Source organism: Ochotona princeps, chromosome 4 (genome assembly GCF_030435755.1).
Source record: "Ochotona princeps isolate mOchPri1 chromosome 4, mOchPri1.hap1, whole genome shotgun sequence".
NCBI lineage: Eukaryota > Metazoa > Chordata > Mammalia > Lagomorpha > Ochotonidae > Ochotona > Ochotona princeps.
The window spans coordinates 39074519-39099471 of NC_080835.1; the positions used below are offsets into that span (position 1 = coordinate 39074519).

Below are 24953 nucleotides of genomic sequence, written 5' to 3' on the forward strand. Positions count from 1 at the left end.
AAAGAGAAGGTCACTGCTTTCTAAACTGATGTGTGTAGCTTGTCTAAAGGTACTTTCCAGACCTTTTGATTTTAATTGTAAAGCAGTTGTGTTTAATTACAGAGGAGGCTTTGAGGGAACTAAAGATTGTGACCCAGGTAAAGGTCTGTGCTGTAACAGTTATATGTTACCTCATGACAAACAATACTTTTTATTGCACCAAAATAAACTTACCTTTCAAAGTATCTTCATACTTAAGATTGTTCAAGAGAATAAGCTTGCATTCTTACTGGTAGATCTATGAAATTTCTGTGTAGGCAAAGGGAACCTTTTTTCTGCCAAAAGCCATTTGGGTATTTATGTCATTCACTGGCCATACTAAATTTTCAACTTAAAAAATTAGTTTGCTATGGATTTATTGGAGTTTAAGTCACATCTGTGTTTGCCTTGGCAGACCCTGGCTACACATGCCCCACCCCTACATGGGAGAAGTCACTACTGAGTGGGTAGAAGAGAGCTGGCACATTAAAGACGGTACCTCGCTCTGTTTTATATGGTGGGCATACAAGAATGAGCAGTCAGACAAAATTACATTTCTAGATTTAAATTATCATGGAAGGGAGTAAGCCAGTTAAAAAGTATGTCAGATATCAGCTAGTAAAGGAAGGCCTTTTTGGAAGAAACCTGAAAAAGATAAGGAAGTAAACTTTGGAACAGTGTGGGTAGCAACCTTCCAGGACAGACGCAGGAATCTGTCATGCATGCTAGAGGAACAACAGAGGTGGACTGCCGAGGGGAGGGCACTGGTGCCCTGGGTGTAGACTGCCTTTGTAGGAGGGGCAGATTGTGCAGGGCATTGAGGGAGGGACGCTGGAAAGATTTGAGCATTTCTTTGGAGTATGTGGGAAACCACTTTTTAAAAAAGTGTTTTAAATAATAAATGAAGGTGACTTCATAAAGGTTGTGGGGAAAACTAAACTAAAAGATGATTATTTGGGGGCCAGATTCTTGCCTTGCAACCTCCAGGATCCCATAGGGATGCTGGTTCATGTTCTAGCTGCTCCACTTCCCATCTAGCTTCCTGCTTGTATCCTGGGAAAGCAGTAAAGGAATGTGCAAAGCCTTGGGACCCTGCACCCATGTGGGAGACCTGGAAGAAGCTCCTGGCTTTGGATCAGCTCAGACCCAGCTGTTGCGACCATTTGGGGAGTGAACCAGTGGATGGAAGATCTTTATGTCTCCTGTTTAAATCTGCCTTTCCAACAAAAATAAATAAATCTTTTAAAAAATGTTTATTTTGGTGTAAAACATTTTGAAATCCATGTGTAAGAGGGTTCTTCAACAAGTTCATGCAAAAAGTATATTATTAAAAGTGTACATTGATTTCTAACTCTGTACCAAAATAAACTTACCTTTTAACTCCATTTTTCACCAACTCTTTGAAGTAATATATGACTAGCTGCTGTGAGACTATAAGGTGGTAAGAGTACAGATGGAAGCACACCCTTCAAGAGACTTGAACTTTCATCTAGATGAGAGAGAGGTGCTGTTTGCTTAGCCAGGAAGTTAAGCTGTGAGGATAGAAGTGATCGGATTCTGACTATATTTTAAAACTAGAGCGAGCAGAATTCCTGACAGATATGCTGTGGCTACAGAGGAAAGGCATCAAGGATAACTTCCAGGTTTGGAGCCTGAGTGGCTGGAAGGAGATATATATTATGTGTGTGTGCATATATATCCAGACCATTTCTGTGTATATGAAAGATGTAGGCAAAGTACATTTGGAGGGAAGGTAAGGTGTTTAATTGATGTTCAAATTGCCATTTCCTAGTTAGCCAAGTGGAGATACCACATTACTAATTGGCTATAGAGTATTCCCCTCTTTTCTGAGGGAGGTATGTTCTGGGACCCCTGGTAGATGCTGGAAACTGAATAGTGCTGGACCCTGTATGTGCAGTGTATTTTCCTACATATCTGTATGAAGTTTATACAGTAGGCCTAACGAAATTAACAACAGTTACAATAAAGTAGAACAGTTATGACTCTAGTACAATAGCATCACTTCTTTTGTACCTTAAAGTTATAAGTAAAATGAGTTTCTTGAACACAAACATTGCCACAGTCAGTATGAAATCCAAGATGACTGCTAAACAGTTGACAGGTGAGTAATGTATACAGAGTGAATATACTCAACAAAGAAGTGTTCTAAAATTGTAATACTAATTGAACAACACCGAATGTATTGGGAAAACATTGAGCTGTGTACTTGAAATGTGTGAGTTAAGAAATGAGATGGATGAAATTCTATCCAATGAAAGATTTTAAAGATTATTTATTTTTATTTGAAAGAGTTAGATAAAGATATCTTCCATCTGCTGGTTCACTCCCCAAATGGTCACAAATGCCAGAGCTGGGCTGGTCAGAAGCTGGAAAACAGGAGCCTTCTCTGGGTCCCCCTTGTGGATACAACAGCCCAAGGACTTGAGCTGTCCTCGATGCTGTTAACAGAGAGCTGGATTGGAAGTGGAGCAGCTTAAGCTGCTGGCACCCATATGGAATGCTGACACTGTAGGCAGAGGATTCACTGTACCAACCCCTTAAGAGATGTTTTAGCTCTTTGTAAAATAATCTGTTACTTCAGTCCTGATTGAAAGAAACTATATATTTTTTTTAAACAACAGACTAAGTATTCGGTGATATCGAACTAGTGATTAGTATACTATGGCTTTTTTATGAAGTTCCCATTTTTTTTAAGATAGGGTATGTTGTCATAATTCAGAATGCTGCAAGGTGAAAAAGGATTGGATTTATAAATTAAATAACATTGGTTGTGCTGATGATTTTTGAAACCTGCTGTTGGATCAAGAGTGTTCATTATATTATTCTCTCTACCTTTGGAAATGCAGTTGTCTTAAGGTTTTATTGTTTGTTTGTTTTTTAAGATTCATTATTATTGGAAAGCCGGATATACAGAGAGGAGGAGAGACAGAGAGGAAGATCTTCCATTCGATGTTTCACTCCCCAAGTGAGCCGCAACGGGCCGGTGCGCGCCAATCTGAAGCCGGGAACCCGGAACCCCCTCTAGGTCTCCCACACGGGTACAGGGTCCCAAAGCTTTGGGCCCCCCTCAACTGCTTTCCCAGGCCACAAGCAGGGAGCTGGATGGGAAGTGGAGTTGCTGGGATAAGAACCGGCACCATATGGGATCCGGTGCGTTCAAGGCGAGGACTTCAGCTGCTAGGCCATGCCGCCAGGCCCTGTCTTAAGGTTTTAAAAAGAAAGTGTAGGGCCTGGCATGGTAGCCTAGTGGCTAAAGTCCTTTCCTTGCATGTGCTGGGATCCCATATAGAAACTGGTTTGTGTCCTGGATGCTTGGCTTCCCATCCAGCTTCCTGCTAGTGGCCTGGGAAAGCAGTGGAGGACAGCCCAAAGCCTTGGGACCCTGCACCATGTGGGAGACCCGGAAGAGATTCCTGTCTTCTGACTACTGATCAGCTCAGCTATGGCGGTTGAGATCAGTTGAGGAGTAAATCAGTGGAAAGAAGATCTTTATCTCCTTCTCTCTGTATTTCTGCCTTTCCAATGAAAATAAGTAAATCTTAAAAAAGAAAAAAATATATAGAAAGAGCGCAAAGACAACAAATGTAAGCAGCTTGCGCATGACTTTTTTCCACAAAAAGGAACTGAGAAAAATGTAATAACCAAAAATACATGAGAGCTCAGTAATAGGTTTGCTTTTTTAAATAACATGGGAAAAAAAAGAAGTCTGCCTGTATACTGACGGAACTGATCCCACAGTGTGGAAAAAGTGGCACTGTGGGGTAAAGGGAGAACAAAAATTCTCAAGAATAGACATCTTGAATTTACTTCCTAATTTTTCTTGTATTTTCTCTCATTCTCTGTCACTCTTTTTGGTTCGGTTAGACTTCTTTCTTTTTTTCAAAATTTATTGATTTTTATTAGAAAGGCAGATTTACAGAAAGATCTTTCATCCATTGGTTCACTCACCAAGTGGGCTCGATGGCTGGAGCCAAGCTGATCTGAAGCCAGGAGCTTCTTCCAGGTCTCCCACACATGTGCAGCGTCCCAAGGCTTTGAGCCATCCTCTTCTGCTTTCCTAGGCCACAAGCAGGGAGCTGGATGGGAAACAGAACAGCCAGGACACAAATCATTGCCTTTTTGGGATCCTGGCGTGTGCAAAGCAAGGATTTACCCACTGAACCATCATGCTGGGCCCCACTCTGTTAGATTTCTTTCGCTTTATATTGTAATCTATCTGTCTGTTCTAATTCGGTATTATACATTCTGTGTTACTCCTAAGAGCTTTGGTTTTGTGGTTACAGTACCATTTTTTTTCCTTTCCTTAAAATTATTGATCCTAATTGTTTTGGAAGTTCTATTAACTAACCTTAACTATTATTAGTTCCTTGATGTCTGACCTGCATATTGGAATCTTACTGGAATAAGTGACTGCTGCATCTTAAGAGGGAAGCACTGGGGCCCCACACAATAGCATAGTGGTTAAAGTCCTTGCCTTGAATGCCCGGGATCCATATGGGCGCCGGTTCTAATCCCGGCAGTCCTGCTTCCCATCCAGCTCCCTGCTTGTGGCCTGGGAAAACAATCGAGGAGGGCCCAAAGCCTTGGGACCCTGCACCTGCATGGGAGACCTGGAGGGGGTTCCTGGCTCCTGGCTTTGGATTGGCTCAGCTCCAACCCTTGTGGCCACTTGGGGAGTGAATCATTGGACCGAAGATCATTCTCTCTGTCTCTCCTCCTCTCTGTATATCTGATTTTCCAATAAATAAATAAATCTTAAAAAAAAAAAAAAACTAGGGAAGCACTAAAAGCTGAGAGAAATTGTGTGTATACGTGGTACGTGTCAGCCATTGAACACCAGTGTCCTATGATCAGATGAGGGTCAAGACTTCTGATTTCCACATCTTAAGAGTGCTCTGTGGAAAATAGAATTTTAAACTAATTTTTTAAAAATTTTGTATGATTTGGCCTGACGGCGTGGCCTAGCGGCTAAAGTCCTCACCTTGAAAGCCCCGGGATCCCATATGGGCGCCGGTTCTAATCCCGGCAACTCCACTTCCCATCCAGCTCCCTGCTTGTGGCCTGGGAAAGCAGTTGAGGAGGGCCCAGTGTATTGGGACCCTGCACCCGCGTGGGAGACCTGGATGGGGTTCCGGGTTCCCGGCTTCGGATCGGCGTGCACCGGCCCGTTGTGGCTCACTTGGGGAGTGAATCATCAGACGGAAGATCTTTCTCTCTGTCTCTCCTCCTTTCTGTATATCTGGCTGTAATAAAAAAATGAATAAATCATTAAAAAAAATTTTGTATGATTTGCCTTTCAGTACAAATACAGAGACCTAACTGTACGTGAAACTGCCAATGTTATTAATCTCTACAAAGATCTCAAACCTGTGCTGGATTCATATGGTGAGTTTGCAATCAGAATACTCAGTACTGTTGACTTTATTTATTTTGTTCAAGAACATTGTCAAGTTGGCTGGTTTTTAAGTTGTAGGACAAAACTTCTACATGATGAAAGTGTTGGGGAATAGGAAATTATAAAATTCAATAATAATATGTTCGTTTTTGAAGAAATGCTCTAACCTAGAACTATGCAAATTTAAACATAGGAGACAATTTTAAGTGTAATCTGGTCCACCATTTTCCTAAGTGTTATGCATAGACTTGTCTATATTTATCAAAACTACTTATTTTAATTCTGTGGTTTAATACTACATTGAAATTGAGAATGACTGGATGGAGAAAAAGACTGACAATTTCTAAACCATAGATATTAGATTAGTATTTAGTATCATTTGGTAGTATCATTTTTAAATATGTTTGGTCATGTCCGCAGAGACCAAGAGCTTCAGTTTACTGGGCCAGTAACACACACATCCATTTTTCCAAGTATTCAAAGCATCTTTTCTTATAATCTTTCCCAGTTGATCCCATTGAGTGAGTCAACAAAGGATTCTTTATTACTGGACGGAATGGATGATGCATTAGCAAGTTATCTCCTTTCAAGCACAGTAATGAATTTTAGCCAGTGTTTCTAAAAGAATAACTTATAAAAGCGTCTGTTAAAATGCTCATGATTACATCCCTGATCTTTTCTTTCAGTTTTCAATGACGGCAGTTCCAAAGAACTGATGAACCTCACTGGAACAATTCCTGTGCCTTACAGAGGTAAATAAGTTTGTAGTTTCTGTGCCTGTTTTTTTTTTTTTTTTTTTTTTTTTAGACAGATTTTTTTTTTAATTTATTTATTTTACTTGAAAGAGTTATGGAGAGAACGAGGGACGGACAGAGAGATCATCCATCTGCTGTTCATTCCCCAGATGCCCACAACTGACAGAGCTGGGCTTCTTCCAAGTCTCCCACATGGGTGCAGAGACCCAAGGACTTGGGTCATCCTTCATTGTTTTCCCATGCCATTAGCAGAGAGCTGAATCGGAAGTGGAGAAGCTGGGACTTGAACCAGAATCCATATGGGATGCCAGTACTGTAGGTGGAAGATTAGCTCATTGCACCAACTTGCTGGTTCCTGATACATTTTGATTACGTAATAAATACAAGGTTGCTTCAAAGAATTAACAAAAATGGATTTAAAAGATAAGTTTACTTTGGTACAAAAATTTTTGAAAGACATGCAGTTCTTTAAACTTTTTTTTAAAGATCTATTGATTTTTATTAGAAAGTCAGCTCTTTTGTCCATTGATTTACTCCCCCAGTGGCTGCAATGAACAGATCCTAGCCAGTTCAGAGATAGGAGCCAGGAGCTGGGAGCTTCTTCTAGTACTCCCATGCAGGCACAGGGTTCCAAGGATTTAATCCATCCTCTACTGCTTTCCCAGGCCACAAGCAGGGAGTTGGAAGGGAAGTGGGAGCTGCTGGGACATGAACTGGCGCCCATATGGGATTCCGCACATGCAAAACAAGGACTTTAGCCCCTAGGCTACTACGCCACGCCCATTTTCCATGTACCTTTGAAGACCCTCCATATGGTGCCAGAGAATTACAATAAACTTTCTTGTGGCTTTTAGAGTTTCTAGCCTTCTGAGGTTTTTCTGTTCTTTAATGTTTGTTTATTTTTGTCTACTTGGAAGGCAGAACAAGAAAGAGGGGGATATCTTCCATCTGTTGGTTTACTTCCAAACACTGCAACAGCCAAAGGTAGACTGGATCAAAGCCAGGAACCTGGACTCTGTCTGGGTTTCTCCTGTGGGCGTCAGGTGCCCAGGTACTTCACCCACCTTCTGCTGCCTCCCCAGACACATTAGTGAGAAGCTGTATGAGAAGTACAGTAGTTGGAACTCAAACTGACTTGATATAGGCTGCAGGCATTCCCAAGCAGCAGCTTAATCCACTGTATCACAATGCCCACTCCAAATACTAACTTGTCATTGATAGTCATATGGTAGCAGCAATTCGCTATGTCAATGCAGAGCACACAAGCAGAGATCTTCCATCTGCTTGTTTATTCCCTGTTTACCCACAGCCTCCTGACTTGTCCAAGCCCAAACCAGACCCCAAGAAGTCAGTCTGTGTTTCCTTTTTGAATGGCAAAGACCCAAGATCCTCAGGCATTATCTTCTGCCTCCCAGGGTGTACATTAGCAAGAAGCTGGAATCGGAAATGGAGCTGGTGCTTTCTTATGAAGGACTATACCATTGTAGTAAAATGGGGAAAACCTGTCAGGGGTGGGAGTTTGGGGGGGAATCGCAGTCTATACGAAATTATACCACATAATTCAAAAATTAAAAATTCAAAAAAAACAAAAAAGAGAGAGAGAGAAACGGAGCTGGGACTCTAACCCAGGACTCGAGCGTAGTTTCTCCAGATGTCTCAAGTGGTATCTGAATCAGTGCACCAGATACTCTTCCCTTTCTTAAAACTTGTTTACTCAAGATATGTCAACAAGCAAAAGCCCACGTGCACTGGGTAAATTTAATAGTTCATAGACTCAAAGAATCTTAGAACTGAAAAAGGGTCTTAGATGCCTTCTATTCAGCTTCCTGTATCATTCAGACTTCTTAACAACGGGAAGCTATATAATATAGCAATTAAGAGACCTTTATGTCAGAACACTTAGTTATGAGTTCTCTGTGATCAGTGAACATCTATAACGTTTGAATAATGGTGCCCACATCAGGAGCAATTAAACTATTATTATAATGTTTATAAAGAACTGGACACAGGAGCCTAGTATATAATAAAAGGGCTGTTAAAAGTAGCTAGTGGAGCAGATGTGTGGCCTGGTGGTTAAGACACCAGTTAGGAAACTTTTAGCCCACATTGTGATTCCTGGATTTGACTCCCAGTTCTGGCTCCTTATTGCTACTGAATGCCATGGAAGCCAACAGTGATGGCTAAAATAATTGGGTTCCTGCCTCTCACGTGGGAGATGCGGTTGAGTTCCTGGCTCCCAACGTCAGTCAAGTCCAGGCTGTTACAGCCATTTGCAGAGTGAACCAGTGGATGGGAGTGCTCATTCTGTTTCTCAAATAAATAATACTTTTTTTTTTTCACTTAAAGTAACTGTGATTTGGGGGTATGCATTTATCCTGATGGCTAAGATGCCCACGTCCCATGTCTGAGATCCTCGGTTCATTTCAGGCACCACCTTCTGCCTTCACCTTTCTGCAAATGCAGACCCTGGGATAGCTCAAATAGTTGAGATCCTACCACCCATGCAGGAGAGCTGCATAGCCTTCCTGGATCCTAGCTTCAACCACAGCCTTAACCTTTGCAGCATTTGGGAAGTGAACCAGCAGCTGGGAGCTATAAGAACATGTGCTTGTTGCATAGTTCGTTTCTCTTAGCCAGTCGGTTATCTCCTGCTGGAATACTTAATTGACATTGATAAAGAAGCATTCAGCTTCATAATGCTGTTTGTTTCTAGATAGTTCTGTTTGTTAATTATTGCTGGTGACTAATGTGCCCTATGTCCCTATAATTTGCCCATTTATTCCATGTAGTGCCTCATCTATATGAGCCAGTAGGGAGAGGAGCTGTGGAGATACAAAAGTAAATAAAGATGTACCTTCTCTGGCAAGAGCTCTAATAGGAGAAACAGGAAATTGCAGATGTTTGTACTGCTCTCTAACAGCCATAGAATAATGTCAAGGGTGCTGAGAGGTTACAGAGGTGCACCAGGCCACATGGGAGGATCACTGAGAAAATGAGACAGAGCTTGCTATTCAAAGATGAGTCAGCTATTCGTCACCAGGCATACATTCCAGGTGGAGTTCAAAATAATTGAGCATCGGCACTCTGTAAAGCAGGTAGGATAAGTTTAGGGAGTAAAATCCAAGCTGAGTGACTTTGCCTTTGTCATCACCCTCAGGAAATGAATCTGGCCAGGGAAGTGGGTATTGTGATTGTGAGTGTTTGCTTACGTATAAATTCTAACTAAACATTTTCTGTTCCATCAGCTGCTCCCATATGGCTTAGTTCACAAGTCTGTTATTCTGGGGAATTCTTCATTTTCATAAAACAAATGAAAATAATTGGGGTAACAATTAAAATATAATTCAAAATCCCACAACTGGCTGAGGTGAAATATCTGTATATGTATTTACATGTGGTAAAACTGAATCGAAGGGGAAAAGAGGTATGTAAATTATGTTAGGTGATTCAAATGACTTGGGCTTTGAACATCATAAGAAAAGACATGCTGAATGAATTTGCTCTCTTGATCATTTGAAACACTTTTTGGTAGTATATAGTTAAATTTCTCAATTGAGGGCCTGCTGCGATGATTCAATAACTAAATCCTTACCGTGCAAGTACCGGGGTCTCATATGGGTACTAGCCAGGTAGTGTCCCAGCGGCTGCACACTCTATCCATCTCACTGTTTATGGCCTGAACAGCAGTAGGGAATGACCAAAAGTCTTGGGACCCTGCACCCAAGTGAGAGAAATGGAAAAAGCTCCTGTTCTGTGGCTTTGGACGGGTTCAGCTCCAGCCATTATGGCCATTTGGAGAGGGAACCAGTGGATGGAAGGTGCTTATCTGTCTCTCCTGCTCTCTGTAAATCTGATCTGCTTTTCCAATAAAAATAAATAAATTTCACAATGGAGACAGATTATACTACAAAAACCAAAATTAGTGCTTCTGAATAACTTCCATGAACATAGCACATGCTTTGGTTAATTATGGGATATCAGCATCTGTTTAGTTGGTCTTTCTGTTTTTCATGTTTTATGTATTTATTTTAAAGATTGATTTATTTTTATTGGAAAGGTAGATTTAAAGAGAAGGAGATACATAAGAATCTTCTATCCACTATTTCACTCCCCACATGAACACAGTGGCTGGAGCTGAGCCGATCCAAAACCAGGAGCCAGGAGTTTCTTCCAGGTCTCCCACATGGGTGCAGGGTGCCAAGGCTTTGGACCTCCTTACCTGCTTTCCCAACCACAGGCATGGAACTGGATGAGAAGTGGAGCAGCTGGGACATGGTCCAGTGCCCATATGGGATCCCAGCACTTGCAAATAAGAGGATTTAGCCAGTTGAGCCATTGGCCAGGCCCTATTTATTTAATTATATAAAAAGTAGAGTGGCAGGGAAGGAGAGACAGATTTTTCATCTACTGATTCACATCCCAGTGTCTGCAACAACCAGCATTAGGCCAGGCTAAAGCCAGGAATTCCAACTGGTTTCCGATGTGGGTAGCAAGGGCCTAAGTTCTTGAGCCATCATTTGCTGCCTCCCAGACATTGCATTAACAGGAAGCTGATTCAGAAGCCACAAAATAGGCATTAGATGCAGACATCCCAAAAAATTGGCTTACCCCAGCGCACCATAGTGCCAGCCCCAAGAATCAGGTTTTATAATCTGGCTTTTGGCAAGCAAGTCTATATTGTTCTGTCATTTAAAAAAAAAAAAGATTTATTTATTTTTATTGGAAAGGCAGATATACAGAGAGGAGGAGAGACAGAGAGGAAGATCTTCCATCCGATGGTTCACTCCCCAAGCCGCAGCAAAGGCTGGAGCTGAACAAATCCGAAGCCAGAGCTCTTCCGGGTCTCCCATGAGGGTGCAGGATCTCAAGGTTTTGGGCTGTCCTCGACTGCTTTCCCAGGCCACAAGCAGGGAGCTGGATGGGAAGCAGGGCCTCTGGGATTAGAACTGGTGCCCATATGGATCCCAGCGCGTCAAGACAAGGACTTTAACCACTATGCTATTGTGCCAGGCCCACTTTTTTTAAAATTTGTTTTTATTGGAACATCAGATATATACAGAGGAGGAGAGAAAAAGAGGAAGAGCTTCTGTTCGATGGTTCACTCCCCAAGCAGCCACAACAGCTTGAGCTGAGCCAGTCTGAAGTCAGGAACCAGGACCCTCTTCTGGGTTGCCCACACGGGTACAGAGTCCCAAGGCTTGGGCCGTCCTTGACTGCTTTCAAGGATGTATTGAGTGAGAAGATAACTTACGGGTTAAGAACATGGCACAGTGGCCTTTATATACTGCTGTCTCTTGTAGGAATGACTAGTTGAAGTCCAAACTGTTCCACTTCCAGTTCAGCTTCCTGGTAACACACATTCTGGGAGGCAGCAGATGATGTCTGAGTACTTGGGTTCTGCTGCCCATGTGGGAAACACAGTGGGGTTTTGCATTCTTGCTTAAGCCCGGCCTGCCCGTGGCTATTGGAGGTCCCTGGAGAATGAAGCAGCAGATGAAGATTTGTGTCTGGCGTGCTTGTTTGCGCTCTCCCTACTTTTCAGATAGCTTAAACAATTTGTGAATGATTTTTTACAACAGCAAGTAGACACTAGTAGGGTAGTGATCAGTTAGCTCTTTCATTCTATTCATGTATTTTGCAAACTGAGAATTTAAAAACTGGTATAAAACAGAGCTTCAAGCACAATGTGTGTTGTAGTTTTTCAATTGTTTATAGTTCTCTACCTCACCTATGAAACTAAAATTGAAAATAATAAAAAATAATACAACTGAAGTTTCTCTTTCTCTCTCAGGTAATACATATAATATTCCAATATGCCTGTGGCTGCTGGACACATACCCGTATAATCCCCCTATCTGTTTTGTTAAACCTACTAGTTCAATGACTATTAAAACAGGAAAGCATGTTGATGCAAATGGGAAGATATATCTTCCTTATCTACATGAATGGAAACATGTAAGTACAACTTGTGTCCTTTGAATTCACTGCTTTTTATATGTTTTGCTCACTGACATCAACTTCTTGTTTACTCATATGGAAGATTTCAAGCAGGATAGATAAATGCACTTAATACTGAATTGAGGGTTGTTAGAAAAAAATATTTGTAAAAGTACTTTGCAGCTTACAAAATAAATATGCACTTTAAAAAAAAAGATGTATTTATTTGTTTTTATTGGAAAGTCAGATATACAGAGAGGAAGATCTTCTGTCTGATGATTCACTCCTCAGTGAATCATCTGAATTGGCAAAAGCTGCGCCGATCCGAAGCCAGGAGTCAGGAGCCTCTTCCAAGCCTCCCACATGGGTGCAGGGTCCCAAGGCTTTGGGGCATCCTCGACTGCTTTCCCAGGCCACAAGCAGGGAGCTGGATGGGAAGCAGGGCTGCCAGGATTCAAACTGGCGCCCATATGGGATTGCGGTGCATGCAAGGAGGACTTTAGCTGCTAGGCTACTGCGCAAGGGCCGCACTGTTTTATTTGCTTGAGTTAAAACTTTAAAAATAAATAGGATTCACATAGTGGAAAGTGCATTTTTTTAAATATGATATTGGTGGAACATTTCTGTGGAACTCAGATCTCCCTGCCCAAAGTGTTCTTTCTTTTTCTTTCTTTTTTTTTTTTTTTTTTTCAAAGTGTTCTTTCTAAGAATAATAGTAGGGAAGTTCTGTTTCTGTCTCATGCTATTATTGTGGCAGACCAATGTCCACATCAAAAATAACAAAGGAAGCCAGACGAAATAATAAAGGTTTTGTATTTGGAAGGCTTTGGAAAGTTGATGTGCTGTTAAGACTTGAAGGGGCAGCATATGTATAGAGAACAGAGCTGCAAAGAGTCAATATCCTGCCAGTAATTTTTCTCATAGGAATATTTACTGATTCTTGTAGCTGAGAGGCTAAGAATCTGGGCAGAGTGCCCTAGCTTAGAAGCAGAGGAACTTGGGAGTTTCTAGCAATCTCTCAGGGCTGCAAGGACCAAACTTGCTGTTCTGTTTATTAATCCTGGACTTCAGGATCCAGGATTTGAGGAAGAAAGGAAGTCACACAGAGCTGAGTTAGTTGATCCTCTAAGTCTTGCCTTCCTCGACCCTCAGCAGATAAGCTGAATTCCTATGTTATCAAAATGCTGAGACGCTTCACAGAAAGCCTCTGAAGAACACAGCCAGCTTCTAAGCAGCACTGGGTTGAGGAGACAAGTGGAGGCTTCTTAGTTGATGCCATTGGAGGAACATATCCTAGGAGAGAGTGAGCTTTACAAGCTTAGTGTGATTTTATTAAAGTGAATCTAATATATCTTACTGCACAAGGAGAGGGCAAATCCTTGCTATACAGTTTTTATGAAGTCTTTGTACTATAGTTGACTGACTTAACTCCTTTGATAAAAGTGAATCTTTTTAAAGGTTTATTTTTATTTGGAAGGCAGATTTTTACGGAGAGAGAAGGTCTTCCAGTGGCTGGTTTGCTCCCCAAATAGCCGCAACAGCCAGAGCTGAGCTGATCCAAAGCTGGGAGCCAGGAGCTTCTTCCAGGTCTCCCACGTGAGTGTGGGGGTCCAGGGACTTGGGCTATGGTTCATTGCTTTCCCAAGCCATAAACAGAGCTGAATTGGAAGTAAGCTGCTGGGAGTATAACTAATGCCCATGTGGGATCCCAGTGTCGCCCCAGACAAAATAAAAAGGAATTTCACAACACTGCTGAACAAAAGACACAAGTATTTATGGAATATGTAGTTTCATATTGTCTGTATGCATATCAAAAACAGACAAAATTAAACATGTTTAGGAGCTCATTCAAAAGGTAGTATGGGGCCCAGCGACGTGGCCTAGCTGCTAAAGTGCTCGCCTTGAAAGCCCCAGGATCCCATATGGGCGCCGGTTCTAATCCCAGCAGCTCCACTTCCCATCCAGCTCCCTGCTTGTGGCCTGGGAAAGCAGTCGAGGACGGCCCAATGCATTGGAACCGTGCACCTGCATGGGAGACCTGGAAGAGGTTCCTGGTTCCCGGCTTCGGATCGGCGCGCACCAGCCCGTTGCGGCTCACTTGGGGAGTGAATCATCGGACGAAAGATCTTCCTCTCTGTCTCTCCTCCTCTCTCTGTATATCTGACTTTGTAATAAAAATAATAAATCTTTAAAAAAAAGGTAGTATGCTTAAAGTAAAGCAAAAGATTGACTTTTTTTAAATAGAGCTCAATTAAAGTAAGACTTATTTCCTTTTTTTTTAAGATTTATTTATTTTTATTGGAAAGTCAAGGTTACAAGAGAAGGAAAGACAGAGGGAAAGATCTTCCATTGACTGATTCACTCCCCAGGTGGCCACAGTGGCTGGAGCTGAGCCAGTCTGAAGCCAGGAGCCAGGCGTCTGGGTCCACCACATGGATGCAGGGTCTCAAGACTTTGGGCCATCCTCTGCTGCTTTCCCAGGCCACAAGCAAGGACCTGGAAGAGAAGTGGTTGTGCATCCAGGACAGAACTGGCGCCCGTATCAGACCTGGTGCATGCAAAGCAAGGACTTTCGCCACTAGGTTACTGCACCGGTCCCAGATTGGCTGTCGTTAAAAAGAAGTAGTTTCCTTTAAACATCTGTTATTGGCAGTCGTTTTCTTATCTTGAATGATGGTTGCACAGGTATTTTCTTTATTGTTACTATTCAAAGTCATATTTACATTGCTATATGTACATTTCACAGCTCTAGTAAGAACAATATTGGCAGCTGACTTTGGTAGGAGGGATGAGCTTATTAATCCTAATCCTGGATGATCTGTCATGTACTACCTAGAATATCAAATCTGATCTCTCTTTGCTTATTGGAAAAACAAACAAGTGAAAGTCTGCAGGGTTTTGTGTGAAAAGGCAATTATATAAAAATATTGTGTTTAAATTGATCCTTCATTATTGCAGCTAAAATTGCTGCAGTGTTCTTACTCCTCTTTTCATATCCTATATCAAACTAGTCAGCAAAATAGTTCTAAATTAGTTTGAATTCATGCCCTGTTGCTTTATAATAGACCTAGAAATACCTGTATTACCTATAGATGAGGTTAATTTTCTTCAAAAGAACTGTGTTAAAGAAATTGCGTGATAACGAATTAAAATACAAATTGCCTTAACAAAGCTACAGTTACAAGAATGTGTAAGTGAAGAAATGATTCATATTACAGTATGGATGAACTCTGTTAAAGAAACCAGACACAAAGGGCTACATGTTTTATGATATGAAATGTTTATATGAAGCATCCAGAAAAGGCAAATCCATGGAGAAAAAAATAGAGTGTGGAGTTCTCTTTTTTCTTTCCCCGCCCCCAAAGATTTGTCTTTATTTGAAAGGCAGATTTACAGAGAGGGAAATCTTCCATCTGCTGGTTCACACCCCAAATGGCTGCAGTTACTGGTGCTGAGCCATTCTGAAGCCGGGCGCTCCCTCCAGGTCTCTGCAGGGTCCAAGGACTTTACCCATCCTCCTACTGCTGTCCCAGTTCACAAGCAGGGAGCCGGCCCAAAAGTGGAGGAGCTGAGACAGAAACTGGCATATGTGGAGGATTAGCTTGCTGAGCCACTGTATCAGCCCCTGGGGTTTCTTTTTGAAATAAAATGCTCTGGACTTATGATGATGATAATTGCACAGCTTTGTTAGTATACTAAAACCCACTAAACTGGTTTGCTTTAAGTGAATAAATTTTATGGTGTGTGAACTATTCTAATTTTTAAGAGTTTGCATGAGGCTGTGATTTCGTTTCTGAGTGTTCTTGAAGTAAAAAGCTATTATTACCTATTAGAGCAAATTGTTGCAGTGACCACTCTATATACCACCCACCATCCACAAATCATACCTTTAAGTATTCACAGATCTTGGACATGTCATTCCCCTGTTAAGCATATACACTCACAAATGCTCAAACAGGAGAAAGATACTGAAACAGGGAGAATCATCAGATCTTTCACAGGAAGCTCTGGGAAATGTTACTGTCATCTTTCATAGGTAGATAAAAATGTGAACAAAAGAGGTGAGTTTGGTTCTTTAGAAAGGTGAAACCTATAACTGACTCTCTATTTTATTACATTGCATTATGTGACACAGTTTTATAGGCACTGGGATTCCCCCCACCCCTCCCCAAACCCTCCCTCCATGGTGCATTCCTCCACCTTGTTGCATTGCCACATTTCAAGTTCAGTTGAGATTCTTTCATTGCAAGCATATACCAAGCGTAGAGTCCAGCATCTTATTGTCCAGATAAGTTCAACGGCTTCTTGGGGAGACCATCTCTGGTCTGAAGGTATAACTGACTCTTAACAGAAACAAGTAATGAACGTGGTTAGCTGACCAAAATGACTTAGTGGTTCTTCAGAATCTGATGAACTCAAGAAAGAGAAGTATGTAAAAGAGACATACACAAAATAAAGGCTTGAAATCAGCCAAGGAAAAAAACAGCCCATTTCATAATTTGTTTTTACCTATATAAAATGAATAGATTTCACATTTTTCACAATACAGATTTAGAAGCACAGGGGCTGTTTCCTTATCCCTCCCTCTTTTTCCCCTTATTACAGTGTCATATTCATTCACTTCATGGTTATAGACTATGTTAATATTCTGGTGTGTAAAGGTATAACATAGTGAGTAGAAGAAAAAAGTGGAAATGCTGCTGTTACTCAAGAGCATAGACACAGGCTGACCACAGCAGTTAACTCCCAGAATGTTAATATCACACAGATTACATTTTTTGGTGCTCTATGTGTTTAGTTGTCACAAATCAGAGAACACACTTACCTTTTGGGGACTGATTTATTTCACTAAGCGTGATGGACATTGGTATACATTTGAGAAAATGTTTACTACTATTTTTTGGGAAAAAAAAAAGATACTCTTTTTGTAATTATTATTGAAAGGAAAGACCCTTTAATAATTTGTATATTCCTAAATTTGAAACTACCTATAACTTTAATATTCACATTACTATCTTTAATAAAAGTTAAGAATATGTTTTCAAGTTAACAGTGTCATTTATAAAAGGTCATAAGTATTATTAGGATTATTGTTTATATCAATCCCTGATTTTGTACCAGCATCCTTAAATTGTCCGCTTACAATAAAGTAGGTTTTGTTGGTTCTGTGTAGTCAAATGAAAAGCAACACAGTCTGAATTTCGCAGTGTACTCCTCTGGCTCGTGTCTTTAAAAATGAAACAAGGGCCACAAGTGAATATTATTTAATACACCCAAAGTTTATTAAATGTATTTCAGAATTTTCATGATTGAAGTCCTTCAAAGAAAATTGTCAAAGTGATGAGAAATGGCTAGACTTCCTTTTTCCTAGGAAGTGACTCAATTTGTTGATTTGGATTTCTCTTCCATTTTTAGCCACAGTCAGACTTGTTGGGGCTTATTCAGGTCATGATTGTGGTATTTGGAGAAGAGCCTCCAGTTTTCTCTCGTCCTGCTGCTTCAGCATCCTATCCACCCTACCAGGCAACAGGACCACCAAATAGTAAGTACAACTGAGACTTTACTTTAAAACTTAGAGAACACAGAAAGCCTTGTAAAAAATTTTAATGGCTTTATTTTGCTTTTTAGTATGTCAAGTTAGTGGAATTTTTGGAGGTATTCTGAGACCCCACATCTGCATGTACAGATTTCTACCAAAGACTGGCACATGGGCTTCTGTCTGTGGGTAGTAATCTAAGCATGGATTTGTTAAATTCCAGAGTGGAGGAGAAAGAATGCTGAAAAAGAGCTAGGTTATTTTTTTAATTGTGCATGCTGTGAAATAGCCTTTATTTAATCGGCTTGGAAGCAGACATAACCTGAAAAGTAGTCTGACTTCTTTCTCTTTGTAATTCCAGGATCAGTGTTCTAAATAAAAATTATACTATCAACCAAATCATTCATATTCAGCTATTCCGGGTATACACAATTTGGAAATCTAGCTCTCAGTGTGCTTGTTGTATACAGCCAACTCATGATTTTACTTTGTGTGGAAAGGTGGGAAGCGTGGAGGTAATACCAGTCCTCCCCAGTTGGTATTTTCAAAGGCACTTCAAAATGTTCATGTGAAATACACTTAAAGGTAAGTTTATTATGGTGCAAAAATAGTTGAAATTCATGCATGTTTGTACTAGGAGTCATGGAATTCATAAGTTTTGCACCAAAATAAAACTTACCTTTTATTCCATTTTCCATGAATTTTTTTTGTAGTACCTGGTATTATATCTTTTATCTTTTTTGAAAAATAATTCTTACTAATACTTTAAGTTCGTTCTGAATAATAGAGTTGGTTGTTCTTGTTTTGGTTTTACTAAATCAGTGTTTATTTCTTTCTGTTTTGAGTTGTAAATTATTTGTAAATTTTATTTAAAATTATAATTAGCCAAATTTATAAGACAAATTATGTGAGCATTTTTTTTTTTTACTGCAAATCATTCTCTTTCATTTTAATCCGTTCTTTCTGAAGGAGCATCTCAATTTATAAGCTGAATGGGAATATAACAGAAAAATTTCCATTTTCCTCTACCTTCCTGTGATAAGCTTGGTTTTAGGATTAGGATCTTTTAATAAAGATAGCTACAAAGATATACACAGAGGAGGAGAGACAGAGAGAAAGATCTTCCGTCCGATGATTCACTCCCCAAGTGAGCCGCAACGGGCTGGTGCACGCTGAACTGAAGCCGGGAACCTGGAACCTCTTCCGGGTCTCCCACGCGGGTGCAGGGTCCCAATGCATTGGGCCGTCCTCGACTGCTTTCCCAGGCCACAAGCAGGGAGCTGGATGGGAAGTGGAGCTGCCGGGATTAGAACCGGCGCCCATATGGGATCCCGGGGCTTTCAAGGCGAGGACTTTAGCCACTAGACCACGCCGCCAGGCCCGAACATTGCTTCTTTAAGTTTGAAATACCAGATACTTCCTAGTCCCATCAGTCATTTATTTGCTCAGATAATGTAGCCAGTGTCTTAATCAAAGGTAACTGGGGAGTGAGCATTGAGTGTCATATTATGAGGTCCCACTTGGAAGTCTGGTCTTAGCTCCTGTTCCAACTGTACCTCCCTGCTTGCTGATGCAGACCCTGGGAAGCCCTAGTGATGGCTGCAATAAAAGACAAAAAGCACCTTTCAAGAAATTAGCTTTCCTAAGCAATATTGTTTCTTCTAAATTTCTTCAGGACATTGATGTTGAAAGTTCAGTATTCTAAAAGACCGTGCTGTAGTCACTATTACATTTTTGTATTCACTCACTGAAAGTCACTTTAAATACTACAGATAATTTTAGAAAATTACTGAGAAAGGCTACTTTGTTACTTTTCCATCCCAGTTTTAATGTATTTTATACATTTAAAAAATACCAACTAATGCTAGGTATGACTACAGAGAAATGAAAATGATTTTTACCCCCGAGAGACAGACAGACACAAACACACACACCCTTGGTTGGATACTTGAGTAAATATTATATCTAGTTGGGCAATTAGACTTAAAATAATTTAAACTATTATGATTGTTGAGACCTTTTTACATCTTACAGGATGGCTTTTGAGCTAGTTATGAATCACGTTTAAAAACAATGTTAAGGGGCTCGGCAGTGTGGCCTAGTGGCTAAGGTCCTCACCTTGATCCCATATGGCTGCTGGTTCTAATCCCGGCAGCTCCACTTCCTCTCTGTCTCTCCTCCTCTCAGTATATCTGACTTTGTAATAAAAATAAAATAAATCTTTAAAAAAAAAAAAAACAATGTTAAGGGAAGAGACAGCTGTTTGACCAAGTAATTAAGGTGCTAGTTTGACACCCACATCTCATAACCAGGTACCTGAGTTGGGTCCTGGCACCACTCCTGATTCCAACTTCCTGCTGTGGCAGAGCCTGTTGAGGCAGCAAGTGAAGGCTCATGCTGAATCCTGACAGGACACCATATACTATTTATTTTGGCATTCCATTTTATTCTGGCTCTAAAATTATTTTTGCAAATAGAATCAACATCTATACTCATAGATACATTGTGCTAATCCTGTAAATAGTGTTTTAAGAAAAAAGGTTTTGAGAGCAAAATAAGTACTAGAATTAACAGTTTCAACCTATAGTTCTAGGTAATGTTGCTGCTGCTGCTAGGAGACCCACCTGTTACATTATTTGACATCTCTGAGTCATGCTTGCTGCAATTTCCAGAGTTGAAATACAGTCAGGAACTACATAATAACATGTCATTTTTTGATGGGCTGCAGATCCAATGGTGGTCCCATTAGAGTTGAGCCGATCCAAAGCCAGGAGCTTCTTCCAGATTTCCCCTCATGAGTGCAAGATCCCAAGACTTTTGGTCATTCTCCACTGCTTTTCCAGGCTTCAAGCAGGGAGCTGGATGAGAGATGAAGCAGCTGGGACATGAACTGGCACCCATATGAGATCCTGGTACTTGCAAAGGGAGAGTTAGCCAGTTGAGTTATTGCATTGGGCCATCATTTTACTGATTGATTGATTGATTGATTGATTGGAAGGCCAAGACAAAAGATCTTCCATCTATTGGTTTGATCCCCAGATGCCTAGAACAGTCAAGGCTGTGCCAGGCAGAAGGGGGAACCACAAAGTCAATCCAGAACTTTATCCTAAGTTGCTGGAACCCAGGCACTTGAACCATCAGCTGTTGCTTCCCAGGGTGCACATCAGTAGGAAACTGGAATTGGAGGCAGAACCAGAACTCAACCTCCAGGCACTCAGATGTAGAATATGAGCATCCCCAACAGGGTCTTAACCACCGCACCAAGGCTCTTCTTGTATAAGTCCACCATAACTTGTCATATCTTCTTGAATTCGCATTCCGTGAAGACTTCACCCCTCTTTCAAGCTTTCATCTGTCATTCCTCTGCTACATCATTTTTGTTCCTTTCCATCTCTTAGATTTATATTAGCTTTGTTTCCTGGATGACCCATAATAACACTCCTCTCACAAACCTCAGCAGCAATATTTGCTTGTTCATATTCCTACCAAGGATTCTAGTTTTTGTCTTTTGTTTTTTGATCAACTCAATTCCTGGTTCCTTTCACATAAAGGACACCAGAATTTTTGAATTAAAAGCCTAATTCATCCTTTATTAATGAGAAAGTTTCACTGAAGAAGCATTGATTCTGAGTTCTAGTTAACACTAAAATGAGTAATTCTTTGATAGGTTTAGCTTATTGTCATCATTGGTCCTCGCTGTATACCATTAGCACTCTCTTTGAATAATGTATAAAGTATTCTTTACCTTTATTAGATTTTACTTTTATTTATTTATTTATTTATTTATTTATTTATTTGTATTTCTATGATGCTTTTAACTAATCTAAATGACTAAGTTTTATATAGTACTTCTCATAGTAGCCTGAGATGTTTTGAAGTGCCTAAATAAGCCAACAAAACAAGCTGGGCAAATTGGTCAGCATAGTCTTTTTAAATGTCCAATGTCTTTAGCATAATAAAGAGGTCACTTTGTAAGAAGCTGACCTTGAACTAAAGGAGGCCAGAATTACCTTTCTCTAAATTTCACATTGAACCAGTTGGGTTATAGATTTTTTGGCAGTCCTGTGAAGCTAATCATTTTGGTTGACCTATTTGCCAGTTATTCCTTGTTGGAATTGTTACCAGTGGTGTTGTAACTCATGTTTAATATAATTATGTGATCTGAAAATGTTTACTGCTTCAAATAAAATACTAATATGAGTGGGGTGTTACTGTCTTGGTGTTTGTTTTGGTGTTGAGATTTGGATTTTTTTAAGTGGAGGAAACCTGGCTGGTTTGACAATGATGAATATCTTATTCATAAATAGCTTGTATATTCAGGACTATGCACATTATTAAAAATATTAAAATGTGTTTTTAGCCTCCTACATGCCAGGCATGCCAGGCGGGATCTCTGCATATCCAGCTGGATATCCTCCCAATCCCAGGTAATGAAATCTCTTGACTAATTTTATTAAAAGCCCTGCTGTTCATTCTAGAATCAAAAATCATGTCTTAACAGTTGTTAACTAAAATGGATTTAGTTGAAAATTAGCATAAAATAAAACTTGGTATAATTTTATGGTATGTGTGCTTAGTTTAAAAGGAATCTTTTCTAGCCTGGAGAAATGCTGTTGTTTATTTCCAGAGAGGAACAAGGTGCAGTGGAAAAAGACAATCTTGATTGGTTTTAAACTTGAAATCTTTGCTGAAACATTAATTTAACACCTGTTAGAATAAATTCAGCTAAGTAAAAAAAAAACATTTTTAACATCTTACGCACTCAGTGAATAGGTATGAGACAAGTCGGACTCATCATGTGGATTATCGATTGGTTCCCCATAATATATAGGAAATTTGTGGAGTGTTCAAGGACCCACATTAATGAACCCTTGGGGCACATACTCAAACCAAGCAACATGACATGGAGAGAGCTTGCTCTGTCTCTCCATGCCTTCAAATAAACAAAAGTTTGGGAAGTGGGGGTACAATCAGCCTACATTGCTGGAACAAGTCCTGGCTTCTCAGAATCCAATCCAGCTTTCTGCCGTGGTCCAGCACAGGGAGGGATTACATGAGTTCCTGTAAGGAATGTCAGATGGGGCTCCTGGCTTTAGTTTGGCCCAGTTCCATCTATTCCAGACATTTGAAGTGAACAAGTAGATGGAAGATTGTGTGGGTGTGCTTGCTTTTTGTACCTTCAAATAAAATGAAAATAAAATTGTTTAAAAAATACATACGTTGAGTGGGTCTCTTTAAAATTTCCAAAAAGGGGGTTAGCATTAGTCCTTGCAGTTAAAACACCTGTATCCCATATTAGAGTGCCTATGTTTCCAGCCTCTACATCTGGCATTCCTGTGAATGTGCAGTCTAAAAGCAAAAGGGGATTGCTCAAGTGCTTGAGTCCCTGCTACCCACTTGTGAAACCTAGACTGAATTCTGTCCCCTGGCTTCAGCCTGGCCCACTCCTGACCATTCAGGTGTTTGTGGAATGTACCAGCAAATGGAATTTTTCTCTTTTCCTCAAATAAATGGTTGTGTTTTTTAATTAAATAAAATTTCAAAAAAGCCATGCTACATGAAGCACATTGTTTAGTAATCTTCAAAGATAGAGCATGATACCATTCAATTTTTTAAATGTTTCCTGGGAGACCAGTATCATCTGCTGGGTCACTGTCCAAGTACTTGCAGCAGTTTGAGACTGGACTAGGCCTAAACAAGAAACTGGGGAGCAATCCTAGGCTCCCAGGTGGTTGGCAGGGACCAAATCACTTGAGCATCACCTGCTAGGGAGAAGCAGGAAACTAGAGTCAAGAGTGCAGCTTTAAGCCAGATCCCAGGCATTCCAGAGTGGGATGTGGGCATTGTAACCCAGTGTCAGCAGCTGGGCCAGGTGCCAACGTCAAGAACAACCATTACTTCTCAACCCGGAGAATTGCTGTAAAGGAGAAACTGAAAAACTAGCTGAAAAGGAAATCCTGTTAATAACTGTAGGTCTATAAGAATTTTATATCAAGTTACTGAAAAATCTAGTTTAATCATACATTGTCTGAAAAGGTCTACAAAATGAGGAACTACAGAAAAAAAAGTTACCTCCAATTTCAAAAAGGCATATTCAGAAATCTGATTAACATTATTTCCCTTTGACCTTACAACATGGGTTTCTAATGAGACTAAAAACAGATATGCCTCCAGCATGTGACACTAAGAACAGAAACGCTTAGCATTTTTCTTTTTTAACCTTTTTTACCACTTGCTGCGTGAATACTATAATTCCAATGGATTTTTACCATTTCATTCCCAAAGCTTCTTTTTTTTTTTTAAGATTTATTTGTTTTTATTGTGGTGTCAGATTTACAGAGAGAAAGATCTTCCTTCTGCTGGTTCACTCCCCAAGTGGCTACAATGGCCAGAGTTGAGTTGATCCAAAGTGAGGAGCCAGGAGCTGCTTCTGGGTCTCCACATGGGTGCAGGGTCCCAAGGCTTTGGTCTCTCCTCAACTGCTTTCCCAGGGCACAAGCAAGGAATTGGAATGCAAGTGGAGCAGCTGGGACACAAACTGGTGTGCATATGGGATCCCAGTGCATGCAAAGCGAGAACTTTAGCTAGTAGGCTACTGCTCCAGGCCCTTTGGTCAGTAATTTTAATGGGCTTTCAAAAGGCATATTGATCAGAATTGTGAATGTTATGATTAGCAGTTGTAGATAAAATAACTTTATTTCAGATTTGTTGTCTAACTAAAAGGTGGCTAATAATCATTCCATTTTATTTTTCTACTCTAAGGAAAATACTGACAAGTACACATTCAGAGGAAAGGCATTAGATGAAAAATGTCGTATGAAGAACGGTTGAAGCAATTAAGAATATTCAGCCTGTGAGGAGAACACTGAGGGGAAAATGTTAGACATTTTAAAATATTCTAGTGCTAATATTCAGATATTCAAGTGCCCCAAAAGGCAAACTTTGGGCCTTTATTTGAAACGCATGTTGAAATCATGTCATTATACAATTAAACAATAGAAAGTTAATCTTTGTTACTAAGGGACTAGACTGCTGTAATCATTTGGTGAATGATAACTGGGCAGCAATGGGGGGATGGGAGGAAGGAAGATGAAGGGGAGGGGAACAGCCCTGTATCTACAAAACTGTACCGTGATAAAAATTAAAAATAAAAAAACACTCATCTGCTTTCTACTACTATAAAATAACCTTCAGGTGACCATTCACTTTAAGCCAAGTAACATTAATAAAATTTCTATAGGTTATTACTTACAACTCTAAAACTCTAAATTCATTAACGGGTAAAACAACA

General features: G+C 40.3%; 1 protein-coding gene across 1 annotated transcript in view; it reads left to right on the forward strand.

Annotated features, from left to right (window-relative positions):
- TSG101 (tumor susceptibility 101) overlaps positions 1 to 24953 on the forward strand; it is a 35674-nt gene that overhangs the window by 1048 nt on the left and 9673 nt on the right. The window contains exons 2-6 of the mRNA XM_058663269.1: positions 5340 to 5424; positions 6121 to 6186; positions 11981 to 12144; positions 17542 to 17668; positions 22023 to 22089. Coding sequence (XP_058519252.1) covers positions 5340 to 5424; positions 6121 to 6186; positions 11981 to 12144; positions 17542 to 17668; positions 22023 to 22089 — 509 coding nt within the window. The remainder of the gene's footprint in view (positions 1 to 5339; positions 5425 to 6120; positions 6187 to 11980; positions 12145 to 17541; positions 17669 to 22022; positions 22090 to 24953) is intronic.